Consider the following 13,749-nt stretch of genomic DNA (forward strand, 5'->3'; position numbering starts at 1 on the left):
AAAATAATAAAATAAAAATCTTAAACGGTTCATTATTTTTTTGAAATAATATGAAATATTAAATATTCACATTGTGAATTAATTTGTACTTTCATATCCCCTTTATGCCAGTATTAATGGTGAAATTATTGATTTGGATGAGATAAATTTTCACAAATAGATACTTTGGGTTTTCAAATGTCTTCTGTTACCCTCTACTTTTCTTTTTTTTTAATCTAACCTTAAAGACACAATTTTGATCATAATTGTGTCTCTTAACATTGCAGTTCTACTGCAGTTCCTGGTTCCCATTTGGTGAAGTAAAGTTAGTGGAAAAATCATGACAGTTTCTGATGTGATTTCATCAGAAGTGGGATATAAGTATCTCAAAATTCCAGTACAAATTACTGTGCACTGAATTACTGTGTACTTATAGCATTCGTATTTGGGCAATGCAATATTCATATCTCTGAGCTTGAATATTGAAAATCCGGACAAAACTTGGACTTGACTCCGCTCATATTGTAATGGCATTCTTTGTAATTCAGTGTGGAAAGGCAAGCACACTCATTAGACAGCTAAAGCCTTGTTCTGAGTTTTCAGCCTTTCAGTCATTGAAATGGATTATTTTTAGCCTGAGATTGCTGGGCTGTTTTCTCTGCATGCTTTGAGTAATGGTTTGTTGTATCTGAGGAGTGATAGACCTTCAGGAATTCATTAAATTAAAAACACTGATAGAGCAGGCATGTAAAAGAGGGAAATGAAGTCTGTAGAACTTCAATCAATTTACATGATCGTCATGCACACGAAACACTTAAATGTTCTGGGTGGTTATGTTCTGAAAGGATCTCTTAGAAAAATGGAATTGAAAATATTAATAAAATGAAACAGCATGGGCTGTGTCTGCATTGCTTTAACTGCAGGAAAGCCGGTCAAGGGCTGAGATGCATGAACACAGCAATTATTTTTAAATCTAGGGAAATAAGACAATTATGTTCTGCAGTTATAGGTACCTTGACAGAAAAAGTACTGTTCAGAGGAAGTAGAAAGAAGGAATGGTAATATCTCAAGCAAGCATTTTTAGTAGCTTTGTATGTTAGTCTTAGGAGAGGAAGAATGCTGAGAAGGACCTCCTAACTTTTTCCTGTGCAGTCCTATCCATGACTAATTCGATTATACCTTTATCAGCTTAATTTAGAGGGAGTTGCATATCAACCTTCTTAAAAAAGAAATAAGCAGTGATTTTTTCTTGTTCATTTCTTCCTACATATATTATGATTGTGAGAAGCACCTGTGCTGGTTTTTCTCCAAATGTGACTGTAATGTAAGTAGAAGAGCGATGCTAATGAAGACACGAAGGACATGTAGGGGGAGCTGCCAAAAGAATGAGAATGGAGACTTCTCAAGGACTGAAAGAGAAGACAGGTCATAAGAATAGAATCAAGGAAGAATCCAGCAGGTTTTATACGCTAGAGAAAGGAGCCAAAATAATGCTTTGAACATCCTCTCCTACCCTTCCAACAGGCTTACTAGAAGCTGTGGGCACAGGGACACAAAATTGCTTCTTATTTTTGACAGTGCATTTTATTAGAAAAAGTTTTCCAAATAAAATTAATGTGAAAACTTGTGGGGCTACTTCTTTAGAAATGTGAACTAATCCTGGTTGTATATTGTGTGCAACGTACTCAGTGTTTGTAAACTCTCACCAAAAAATGATTAAGTGACTGAGGTAAAGGTAATACCGGCTGCTGATTGTTCTACTTCAAACGTGTGTTAGATACTAATACCTTGGATATTATCCACAGAATTCCTTTTTCTTAAATCTTGAACGATATGTTGTGTTAAGATAATACATAAATGTAATAGCTGGCATTCAAATGATACTGAAACGGAGATGCGCAAAGTTCAACTGAAGTGGGTGGAAAGTTCAGAGATGGATATGAATTTGAAATATGCTTTCAGATGGATGAGGAGAGGAGACAGCTGTATTCAAGGTGATTTATGAGATAAGTGTGCTTTAAAAAGTCTAAGAGCACAGAAAGGTGAAATTTGAGTGACAGAGAAGAATAAAAAAAAAAGATAACCTTTTAATCAGTGTTGTGAAGGAAAAACAGTGATTTCTCTTTCATTTGGCTGTATTTACATATACATGTATACGGTCTTTGAAAGTCCTGTTAATCTGAAATGTAAGAATTCTCTCCCTTTTTATACTTAGTGTGCTTTCATGTTTTTTTCCTGCATCTAAAGGAGCTATATTAAGACTTAAGTACAGTATTCAGCAGAGCTAACTGCTTATTTAAAAAAAAAAAAAAAAAAAAAAAAAGTAATGGCTCCAGTGTAATATAGAAGTAAATCACTTATGTATGCAGTGTAGCCCTGAAGGCATCTTGTGAAATCAGAATGATTAGAAGTAGAAAGTGTGGAATTCAGATCTCTGCCATGACATAGTCCGTGAAGCATACGCTGTGTCCAAACAGAGCACAAATTCAGTTTTAATAATTTGAACTCCTCAAGCATCTGCAAATGGATTAAACTTTACTAATAGAAGATGACCTGAGCGTGCTCTGGGCTGTTAGCGTGTATGCGTGGGGCTGTCTTCCAGCAGAAGGAAATGGCAGGTTCTGCATAACATCCTCCATGGAATGAGATCCTTCTGTGCTTTTGAGTTCACTTAAATGTACCTGCCCTCGGACATCTTTAGATTTTGGGGAATTTTCAAAGCCTCGCTGTGGTCCTCTTGCACCTCCCTCACCAGTTCCCTCTGGCTTCTGTCAGCGTGTTTACCTGCTGCTCAGAAGGCTCTGGGAGGCATTCACACTACCATCATGGTGATTTACAAGTACTTTAATATGAAACTATTTAAGTGATTAAAGAAGATTTTGCTTTCTCTGAAGCCTTTTTCCAGTGCTGAGTTGTTCAAGACAAAGTTGTTGGTAACAAAATTGGTTAAATTTTGCTTTCCCAGTCTAAAAGAGGCAAGTTCTGTTGAAGCATTTAGCTGATTTTTTGGCTTCCAGTTAGCGTAACCCATTTTGATGCTTGTCAGCTCCTGGGTAAACAGTTTCCTGGCACGTAGACCTGTGTGAGTGAGACGGAAATGTTTGTTGGTCTTGTTTTGGAAGACATGGCACTCACATTCTGCACAGGGATTTCAGTCTGTTAAAAATTGATTTTTCTCCTTAATACTCTTCATCATAACATGCTGTCTGGCTCCTTTAGAAGGCACAACTGATAATAGATTGCACTTGATTACACTGAATGCCCTACGTAGTTACGGTAGTAGTATATAGAAGTTCTTGTAATATTTGAAATGTGATTTATGTACTTTAATTCGTGCCAGTTTCATGGGCAGCTTCATTCTGGCTACTTACTGACAGCCTGAGGTCACCCACTTTGAGTGCACTGGATTAGTGAAACCTGGTAACAAAAATGGTTATTTCAAATCCAACGTGGTTCCCTGCCTGGTTTCACTCATAGTTGTGCTACATGAACGCTTATCCTGCTATCATAGGCAGCGTGTCTGCAATCTTCTAATTAATACGAGAATTCATACTTTTATGTAGTCATTTTACTTTTTGATGAATTAGAGGTAGATTGTTTTGATGTTGTTGGGTAGATTCTCAGGATGTCACACATAAGACTGTTAGGGCCATGTACCCTTTTCTGGAACTGCTGGTAGTGTAGAAGAGAAGTGTCACTCCAATCACACATGTCATCCCTCACTTTCATTTTCTTGTCACTTGTGGGTGTAAATGTTTCCCGATGGTTATGGTGGATTTTAAAAACAAACAAACAAACCAACCTAAAATGTGTATTCGTTCTTTAGACTGGTGGATTTTGGTCTGTGTGTCCCAAAGGGTCATGGGCTCTTTTTTAGTCTTGGTTAAACTGGTTAAATTTAAAAGGTTAAAATGAATTGTGCAAACTCTTGTATTTTCAAAGATTTTTTTTTTAATAGAGGTTAGGAAGTCAGAAAAAAAAAAAAGTTAAAAATGATGTTGCTTTTGCTGTTTAGAGATGTTTGGTTGTGGTTCATGTATTTAAAACCAACCAAAAGGCAGGGAAGGGATGCAGATGTAGCAGCCGTTATGACCTGTGGGTTTCATCCAGTGGTTTGCTAATGATTGGCTCTGCTCTGTTGGGTAATTCACAAAATAGTGAGTCTGCCTGCAGTAACGTGGAAGCCCCACTGACCTCTGAACTCTGCTGGGGCTCTTTGGCTAAGCTGCCGTATAACGAATACTCTCAAGGCTTTACTGGAGAAAAATGAAGAAGCCAGAACATAATTACATGTATACATCCTGTTTGTAATCTTGTTTACTTAGTAAGTAATTCAGTAGCAAGCAAGGAAAATAGTATTTAAAATGTACACAGTATTTTTAGGGCCCTGGTGTAACTTGTTGCTGTTAGTTGTGATGTCTCTGTTCCTGCTCTTAATGTTTTGGTTTACTTCTGGTTTATTCTCTCAGGTTATCTACTGTTCGTTTGGAGGAATGTCCAAAGGGCTGCACTTCAATAACTTGATAGTTGGATTAGTTCTACTTACAAGAGGCAGAGAAGAAGAGAAAGCAAAATGTAAGTAATACAACTTTAAAAAGTAATAACAGTATCATGCATGTAGAATACACTTCTGTAAAGGAACCATAAATCATGCTGTATTAAGTCACCGTTGTTGTATGTAAGTGGGAATACATTTGCCAATAAAGATAGTATATTTTTAGACATTTTTAGCTGCATATTTTGAAATTCAATATATTTCAGTTTTCTATACCTAACAAAGTGAAATATTTGATAAATTCTCATGTTTGTGGATGTTAGGATCCTACAGAAAGACTGCTGAGTACTGTCTGTAGGCAGAGAAAGGAGGACAGTGCTGGTATTTTTCAAAACAAACTAAAGCATCTGCCTACTGACTTCTGTTGTTTTGTCTTTCTTGTTAATCTGACTTGATAGTATTTATTTTTTTTTGATTAGTGGGCAGTGGTGAAAGAAAATATTTCTTGATCTAAACCCTATTAAGCTATACTGTGATTGAATCAAATTATTGCACTGCTTTTGGCATTCTTAGCCAGTTTTAAACCTAGTATTTGGAAAAATGTAACTACGGTAGTTGTTTAAATATTTTTCTTCTTCCTCAGACATTTTCAGTCTCTTCTCTAATGAATCTGGGAGTTATGTTGTTCGTGAAGAGATGGAGAAGATGCTGCAGGTGGTTGATGGAAAAGTGCCAGAATCTCTCAAGAAATGTTTTTCTGAGGTACATTTTGTACAAGTTTTATCTTCACAAAAAAAAGTGAATATTACATTAGGCAGTTTTTCTTCTGCTGTATAAATTCATGTGGATGTGTGGCAATAAATTAACATTGGTTAAAGAGAGGAAAGGTTCATAATGTTTTTTTTAATCTTATAATATTACATGTGATTTGCATTGATGTAAGTAGCAGTTTGGTATGTGCAGGCATTCTCCATGCTATTTTACTTGCTGTGCTAGTTTGAAAGATACCATTTCCAAAAGGTAGTCATGTAATCAAGTAAATTTAAGTATGAATATTGCCAGTGGAATTTCATTGACTAGTGTGGATATTTTGTTGCAGTTGGGAAAGAAATCTAGAACACTGATCTGAGAGAGGAAAAAAAATCTGCCCCTTGGATTTAAAAAAAGAAAAAAAAAAAAAGAAAAAAAAAAGAAAGGCCTACCAGCAGTGGTTGCTTAAAATAATAGTATTAGAATATTACCACTGTCTCACTGTGCCTACCAGGAGCTACACCATTTATTTATGCATTAGGTTGTTTGAGAGATGTAATCTTTTTGAAGCTTGTTCAAGTCCTCCCCTAAAACAGGCTGTTGTTACTAATAGATATTCACAGATACTTCCTAGGCCCTAGTCATCCTACTGAACTGTCAGGTTTGTTTGATTTGGTTGTTTCCTTTTAGTTATTGACCAGCAAAATCTAGTTGTCATTATACATTCTGCTGAAAAACTGGTTGAGGAGAAGTTTTATTTGTGGATTTCAGATTACTTAATTTCCTTACAAATTCTTGTACTGTGTTTGCGATAACTTTGGTGTGCTTGTTACCAGCATTGGCAGAGGCAAACCCTCTTAATCTGGCAGTGGTGTCATGTTGGCTTTGTGGGCAACAATTACATTCGTTCTTGCCTGGGATCATAAATCATATGTATACTGCAGTCCAGTTTCTGGAGCTGACCACTTCGATATTTCCTACTTATAATTCCCCATCAATATGGTGTGATGAATTATACCCTAAAAGTTAATTGCATACTGTCCAAGAAATCTAGAAATACTTTATGAAGATCTTGCAGGGAAAGAAGTATCCATCTGGCTTGATACCGTTTTCCTGTTCAAGAAAATGCTCTATATCGATTTTCTTTTAAAAGGAAAATAGTGTAATAACCCACTCAGCAGGATTTACTGGCCTGTTAATCATACTAGGTCATTGCTGAAGAGCGAGAAAGTTTAATGTTCCTGCTGTGGGTCTGCCTTCCTGCCGTATGGCAGATGAGTTTATGCTTTCCAGGATGATGTTTATAGGTACTTTCATTCTTCCCTTCAGAATTACTGCATGTGCTCATCTAAAAATAAGAGCTTTGAAGCATATCTATGTTTTCCTCATCCTTGCTTTTGGAAAAAAAAAAGAAACAAATTCAGCGATATCTGCATTGCTCTAGTTGTTGAGTTCCATGATGGCTCAGCTGTAAACCTTACATGCCTCAAATGCGTTTTTTCCAAAGTTTTTTCCTCTCCCGTGTCTTGTTGCTCTAATCAATTAGAACGACACAGGAGTCTTGGTGAAACATGGCACAGCTCTTGCTCCATTTACAGACAGCAGTGGAAAAAAAGTAGTAGGAAAGTAGAGTGGAAGAGGTAGAAAGAAAATGATCTTCAGTCTGATTCAAACTGCTAAAGAAATTTGAAAAACAAAACAAAAAATCACCATGTTGTGGGCTGCATTTTCCTCCTCTGTTTGACAGCAAATCTGCTTTTGCTTAAGCAAGTGGTTCCGTAATCAGCTAAATCCTGCAAAATCCAAGTTGTTGACTTACCCTTTTCCTGGCAGTTGTTCATCCCCCTACCCTTGTGCTGGCTCAGGTAATTTTATGCTGCCTTGATGAGGTGGATTGAGAAACTGATCTGGCTGAGAAGTAACCCCTTTTTCTGTAGCTACTGCGACTGCTGTTGCAAAAGAAAAGGCTTGGTGCCTGTAGGAGGAAGGCTAGGATCCCTGCTGTCGGTCAGTCCTGTGGATATGTACTGATTAAACAGATGATGGAATAGCAATGTAGCATCCTGACTTCCTTGAATCATTGTCATGTGGAAGTCTATGACAGTGCCTGTAAGTGTTGGGGTATTTCTTTGTTCCCCTCCTCTAAATCCTGCGGATAAATTTGCTGTCTATTCTGCTATCAAGTTCAGTTCAGTTCAAGGCGGTTGAGTAGCACAGCGCTCAGGTTTTCCAGCAGAGAAGCAAATGAAATATGTTCCTAAGTTGTACCTTTCTTCTGTGTTAAGGTTAGAGAATCTTTCTCCTCTATGAATTACCAACAAAGATTGCCACTCTTCCCTCCTTACAATTTTTTTCAGTCTTCTGTGATAGTTCCATTTATTTCTGACATGCTTAGGTTGACTTTTGTACTAGATTTGTTATACGGGGAAGTGCAGGTAAAATTCCCTAAAGCGACGCAGGGCTGTAAAGCTAGCAACAAGCACATTTTTCCCCGTTTATTAGTAAAAGGAGAGTCAGAAGGCAATTTGATCACGATATCTGCATGCGTTTATAGGAGAAAAATCTAACACTAATGTGGGGAAGAGAGGCATAAAAAGAGCCACTATCTGGAATCCGAAATAATCCATTACAACTGGAATACGAAGCAAATGATTTAGCAGCAATGGTGATTAACCATTTTCTTCAATTGGCGTTTGCGGATAGTCCACGCCCTGGTGCAAATTGTTGGATGCTGTAGAGGTGTAATTCAGTGAAGCTTAATGGCCTGTGATATTAGGGAAGTTTAACTAGTCAATGGCTTGAAACCTCTTCCAGTTTCCAGACCTCTGTTTATTTACCATGGAGATTAGGGCCTCCATATAATGAGTTTGTCTACTGATAATAGGTTTGCATTTATTGTAGTTAGTTTTCTAGGCAGTGAAGAAGTAAGTCTGCTGATCCCTATGGCTTCATACCCACAGCTTGAAAACCGTTCAGCTAAATGGTTTAAACAGCCTCTTCAGCAGTTAAACTCTGTGAATCCGTAGGTTTTACATATTCCTGAAGAGGCAGTTCCATGAGACATCCAGCAAGAGAAACCTGAGTTAGGAGATGCTGTGAATGTCATGTTTACCTGCATGCTGCAAGGTGTTCTTTGGTCACCAGCAGCATATTTTCTTATGCTGCCACAGTGATTTCTCATACTGTTAGTTATTCACAAATCTAATTATGCTAGGTGTTTGTGTGCTTGCACAGATGTAACACAATGCTTATGATTTTATAGCACCTGTTAGTCAGCACGAAAGAGCTTTTATCTGTCATAACAACTTCAATTTCATAAAAATAACCCCTGTTGTTCTGAGTTGTAAGAAACCATTTTTCTTCTAATCCCCATAACCTGAGGTTCAGAGTAAATGCCTTTCCAAAGGCCACGTTGAGTAGGAGGTTGAAATGCAGAGAGCTGAGGAGTCTAATTTCCCTCCTTGTGCTGTATTTCAGAATGAAATAGAAAAACAGGCATGGCTCCAAAAAATTATTTCAGTACTTGTTTTTATAGGAGATTGTCCTAATTCTTGTTCTTGCAGCTAGATGGTTCCTGTTTACGGATACTGAGAAAGGAGAGAAAACCAGTCATGTTTTCTTATTTTCTAATAGGGTGAAAAGGTAAACTATGAGAAGTTCAGGGTTTGGCTATTGCACAACAAAGATGCTTTCACATTTTCCCGTTGGCTGCTGTCTGGAGGTGTGTATGTGACACTCACTGATGATAGTGATACTCCTACCTTCTATCAAACACTGGCTGGAGTCACACACTGTAAGTAAAAGATGCTTCTTATTATGTGCGTTTCATAAAACTATTTCAGAATTCACAAACTTAAACTGTTGCCTTGCTGCAGTTGTTCATTAAATCTTACTGCTCTGATTAGATGCATGCAGTTCTGTTCAGCGAGATACATTTCTTCTCCATGCTAATTTGTTCTCTGCTTTTTGTGCTGTGACAAGTAAAACATTGTTATGTACAAGGACACAGTGGGGCATTATTTTGAGAGAACAGCATTGAGATTACAGCATTTCTTATAGTAGACGTTGACTACCAGGCAAATTAAAAAAATAAAAAAAGCAAAATGTCTTCTCTGACAAATATGTTAATCTAAAGAGACTTGATGGTAATACAGGTTTTGTATTTGCTTTTTCTGGTGTAGTGGATCATAAAACTATTGAGATGGTTTTGATAACAATGCTTGTTTCAAAACTAAGTGTTACATCTTAGGTTGTTTTCTACAGTCAAATAAGTAATATTCCTGGCATGTGATGTAGTCAGGGAACTAAATTAACTAAAGAGAAGCCTCCTCAGGATTTGCATGTAGGAACGATCTCCCAAGAACAAATGCTTCCTTATGTCTATATTATTGCGAAAGGAGGAGCAGCTGTTTTGTAGATTAAATGTAAAAACAAAGAGCTGACAAATTATACTTGATGTGCAAGTGTAATGTGAGCATACATTACAGGAAAGCATCTGAGGGACTCGGTGTCCCTTAGGAGAAGGGTCTTTGCTGTTGAGATGTCAGTGATTCAAACAATCTGCGTGTACTTTATGCACACATAGATTTTTCTGTTGATGTGAGCATGGCATTTTCTCCCTTCAATAGGTGGATTACTTTAAAATTATGTATAATTTTTATAGTTTTCTTTTGTTTTTAAATACGGATTGAATTTCTGTTTAGAACATCTGAAATGAAAATGCATGATTAAATTAGAAGTTTATAGGCTAGTAATTTATTAGGGTTACAGGAGAGATTGCAGTAGACATGGAGGTTTCAGAAAACCATGCCAAGGTCTAACAGACAGGGTTAGAGAAAGAGGTTTGCTTAAAGGAAAAAGGAGGAAAGAAAGAAAGAAAGAGAGAAAGAAAGAAAGAAAGAAAGAAGGAAAACACATTCTTGAATTCTACAGATTTCAGCCATCAGAAAAATCTCTCAATCTGTATCAAACTGAGACTCGCCACACTTCCAGCCTTGTCAAGTCTGCCTTACCCTTGGTATTCAAAGAGAGCTTTACCCTGTGCCTCTGAATGTTACCTTGGAGCTTGCTTAGATTTTTTTTCACATGAAATTGAATGTTTTTCTGTACAATTTTTACTAAGCTTTTCACAGAAAGTTTATTTATACTGAAACCGAGGTTTGTAGTAAAAATAAATAAATAAATCTGATTCTTAGAAAATAATTGTTTGGGTGGCTCCATGTTACATTTGTTTCTGCTGTAGTAATTTTGATTTTTTTTTCTTTTAATTTCATAGAGAGTATTTTTCACTTTTTTATTGCAAACTTTTCGACCCTTGTCTTGACAGAATCCCAATTATTTGGTCAGTCTCTGTCAGATGAAATTGTCTCAGGTGCTTCCGTTTACATTTGAGCTTTTGTGATTGCAGGGACCTTCCACTAATCACGGTGACTCTGTTAGCATTTCAGCCATCTAATTATTGTCTGAGCACGCTTTCGGCAGAAACAGTAGTCTCTATCTTCCATGTAATGACTCGTCACCTCTAACTTCCACTTACCTCTTTGATGTCTTCAACTGTACAGCCTCGAATCTTGCTTAATTGCTCTTACATGAATCACCTCCTTCATGAAGCAACTGGCTTGCTCTGTTTAATTTTTTTAGTAGACTCAGCGACCCTCCCTCAACACTGTCAGCGTCATTGCTGAGAATGGCAACCTTGAAACCAGCTCACTGCTGCTCTGAAAGGAGTATTTTTGTAATTCCTTGAATTTTAAGGTTTAGAAATTCAAGTAATGCTCATGTATTTGGTTTTAATCTCTTAAGTTAGTTAAGAATAATTTCATAACACTCCTGTGTATTGCAGCATCTGATTTTGTAAATCATGTTACAAGAGGAAGTGTTCAGTCTCCTTTCTGGGAAGCATGCATGCGTGGTTGCTCCTCTACACGTGCTATTTGTATAGCTACGTGTTCTCTTGGAGAAGTTCGCAGAGTTTTAAAGCCTCATGAACAGTGTTCGCAGAATTTCAGGTCTCTGCTGGGTGATTCAACACAAACTATGTATTCAGGAGAAAAAAAAAAAAACACAACCAAACAACATCACCATCAAAGGAAAAAACAAACAAACAAACAAAAACAACAACACTTGTGTTCTGGGGAAAAAAAAAAAAAGTGTTGCTATAATATTAGACTAGACTATGGAGAAATTCAGTCTATTCTGGCAGCCGATAGTGTTTGTGTTTCTTTGCCAGCAGCTTACTTTCATAAGCAGTCAAGAAGGTGGGGATAAATGAAAACTTAAGCCATTGTTGGCATTAAAATGCTGAAATAAAATTAAATATTTGAGAATGTTTGAAGTGATCATTGAATCTTCAGGTACACGTCAGAAAGCTTTTCATTTTATGCAGGAAACTCATGTAGCTTACATTTATCTTTGCGTCAGTAAAATGTTTCAAACAGTATGGTATCTGCAGGTTTGGTATACTGAGCCACATTTGGAAAGCTTATGTTCTGGGGTGTGTTTGGACCACTAGATAAAATTAAACTTTATTGTACTTTTGTTATCTTCCAGCTAAATATTGTTACAATAAAAAAGGAAAAAACAAACAAACAAACAAAAAAGCACAATGTATTCAGTACTGTGTTAGAATGTATGCAGCTTGATACCTTTCAAAGGACAGATGTGGAAAACCGACAGCAATTTTAGGTAGGAAGAAGACAAACTGGTGAACTAACCAGCCTCCCCCACGTCTGGACAAATGCTTCTTTTTATGATGTGTCTGATGATTTCCCTTGTGATTTGAGGCGGTAGAGGAATCTTATACAATAAATGCAAAAAGTAAGGAAAATCAGAGTGCTTGGTCACTTGGAAGTAATTGCAGTGAAATATGAATGCTTGGGGCCTTGCTGGTTTGCTTTAAGTCTAATATTTACAGCCTAGTCAAGTCAATCTAAAGAGTAAGAAAGTAATTTTACCGTAGCTGCATGTACGAAGCAGCACGAGCTGTTATGACAGCTCCTTTTCTCTAAAGTGAGGCTTGGTTTTAGTACATTTAACTAGGATAATAGTTACCTTTTGGGAGAAAATGGAACTGAAATAATGTTTAGTAAACCCAGGAAAATGCTGCTAGCAGAATATAGTGAAAGAGTGAGAGTTTTTAGAATTTCTTCTACTGTCAAATGAAATCTGATGAGTAGAGCTCCCCTCCCAGGGCATGCACAGATCCATCCCCTGGCTGCAGGACTGTGGCCAGGTCGCAGCACGCCCTCTCCTGGAGCAGGGCTTTGCTCAAGCTTCAGACCCTTTTCAAGCCTTACCTCCTCTCATCGTGCTTTCCATTAAACATCTTAAATAATATGTCAGAGACGTGAAAAATTGTGGTGATGAAAATAGTGAAAGTTATTAACGTTGATGTAGGAGAGACAGCGAACGTTTTATTGCAAGGCACCAGTGACTCCATTTATGTTTGTTTAATGAGCCGAGCTATCAGCAAAACAAAGGAATTCTAATTTTTCAGTTGTAAATAACATTTGTTTCGCAATGCAGATGACTTCAATTATTATTTCTCAATACATAATTAGAAATTAAACTTTGAAGTTACAGGAAGTTGCATGTGCTCGCTGCTTTTAATCAAATTTTGTTCCATTTCGCTTAAATCATAAATAGGAGTCATTTTATTTGAAAGCTACCAGAATAACGTCAGTTTCTCTTGGACGTGTGTTCCCAAAAAGTAGTTAAAAGGATATGTGTCTCTCCTCCATCCCAGCAGTGACCAGTAACACTAGTCTGGATTTTCTCAGTTTTCTGGTCCGATTGGGTACTTTTGTTTTTTATCTGTTTAGTCATCATACTGAACAGCAGTGTAGTGGAACGTGGAAGTCAGAGATAATCCTGTCAAGGACTACTACTAACACTGAATTTCTCTGCAGGAGAATATTTCCAGCAAATCATTATTTGTCCTTAGTAATTACAAATTAAACGCCTAATCTCCTCTGGTACTCTCAAGTTCAAATACAGTAATTCAATAATACAAGAGCTCTTGGCAGCTGGAAGATGTCATTTTGGTGCCTACCCTGCAGGTTTGTACTCTTTTAAGTATCAGAGCAGATCTGAGTCCCAACTAGGTGCAAAGCAGAGCTTTCTGTTGCTTAGCTTAGCTGATGGATGTAGAGGAAGAGGAAGAGGATCTCACCCTTCGGTATAAAAACCTGCTATATACCTGCTTCGGTATATAAACCTGCTGGTTTCCTTCGCTTGGCTGGACACAGTTCTTCAGGTGAAACACAGGTGGTGGTGAACTTCTCTACAGCTGGGTCTTTTTGGTGTTCCTCAGTGTCACTTGATGGGCTTACAGACTCGGGTTTTCTGTCCTGATCCATAGGGGGAATGCTCCCACTTGTGAGAGGTTGCTGGTTTCAAACTGACAGGCCATGTAATTTATGCTTCTCCATTACCCCATTCTTGTGTCACTTAGTTCTTACTAAATAGCATCCTAATTCTCCTTTGAAGTGACTATCTTCTGTCGTCAGGAAAAAAGTTGTCAAAAT

The 13,749-nt window shown here is 37.4% G+C and overlaps 1 protein-coding gene across 2 annotated transcripts in view; it reads left to right on the forward strand.

The window, feature by feature from the left end:
- Positions 1–13,749, forward strand: part of USP32 (ubiquitin specific peptidase 32) — a 73,550-nt gene that overhangs the window by 22,298 nt on the left and 37,503 nt on the right. For both annotated transcript variants that reach the window (XM_032200633.1, XM_032200634.1), the window contains exons 3-5: positions 4,449–4,554; positions 5,118–5,236; positions 8,858–9,017. In XM_032200633.1, the coding sequence (XP_032056524.1) occupies positions 4,449–4,554; positions 5,118–5,236; positions 8,858–9,017 (385 nt within the window). The remainder of the gene's footprint in view (positions 1–4,448; positions 4,555–5,117; positions 5,237–8,857; positions 9,018–13,749) is intronic.

Source organism: Aythya fuligula, chromosome 20, assembly GCF_009819795.1.
Source record: "Aythya fuligula isolate bAytFul2 chromosome 20, bAytFul2.pri, whole genome shotgun sequence".
Taxonomy (NCBI): domain Eukaryota; kingdom Metazoa; phylum Chordata; class Aves; order Anseriformes; family Anatidae; genus Aythya; species Aythya fuligula.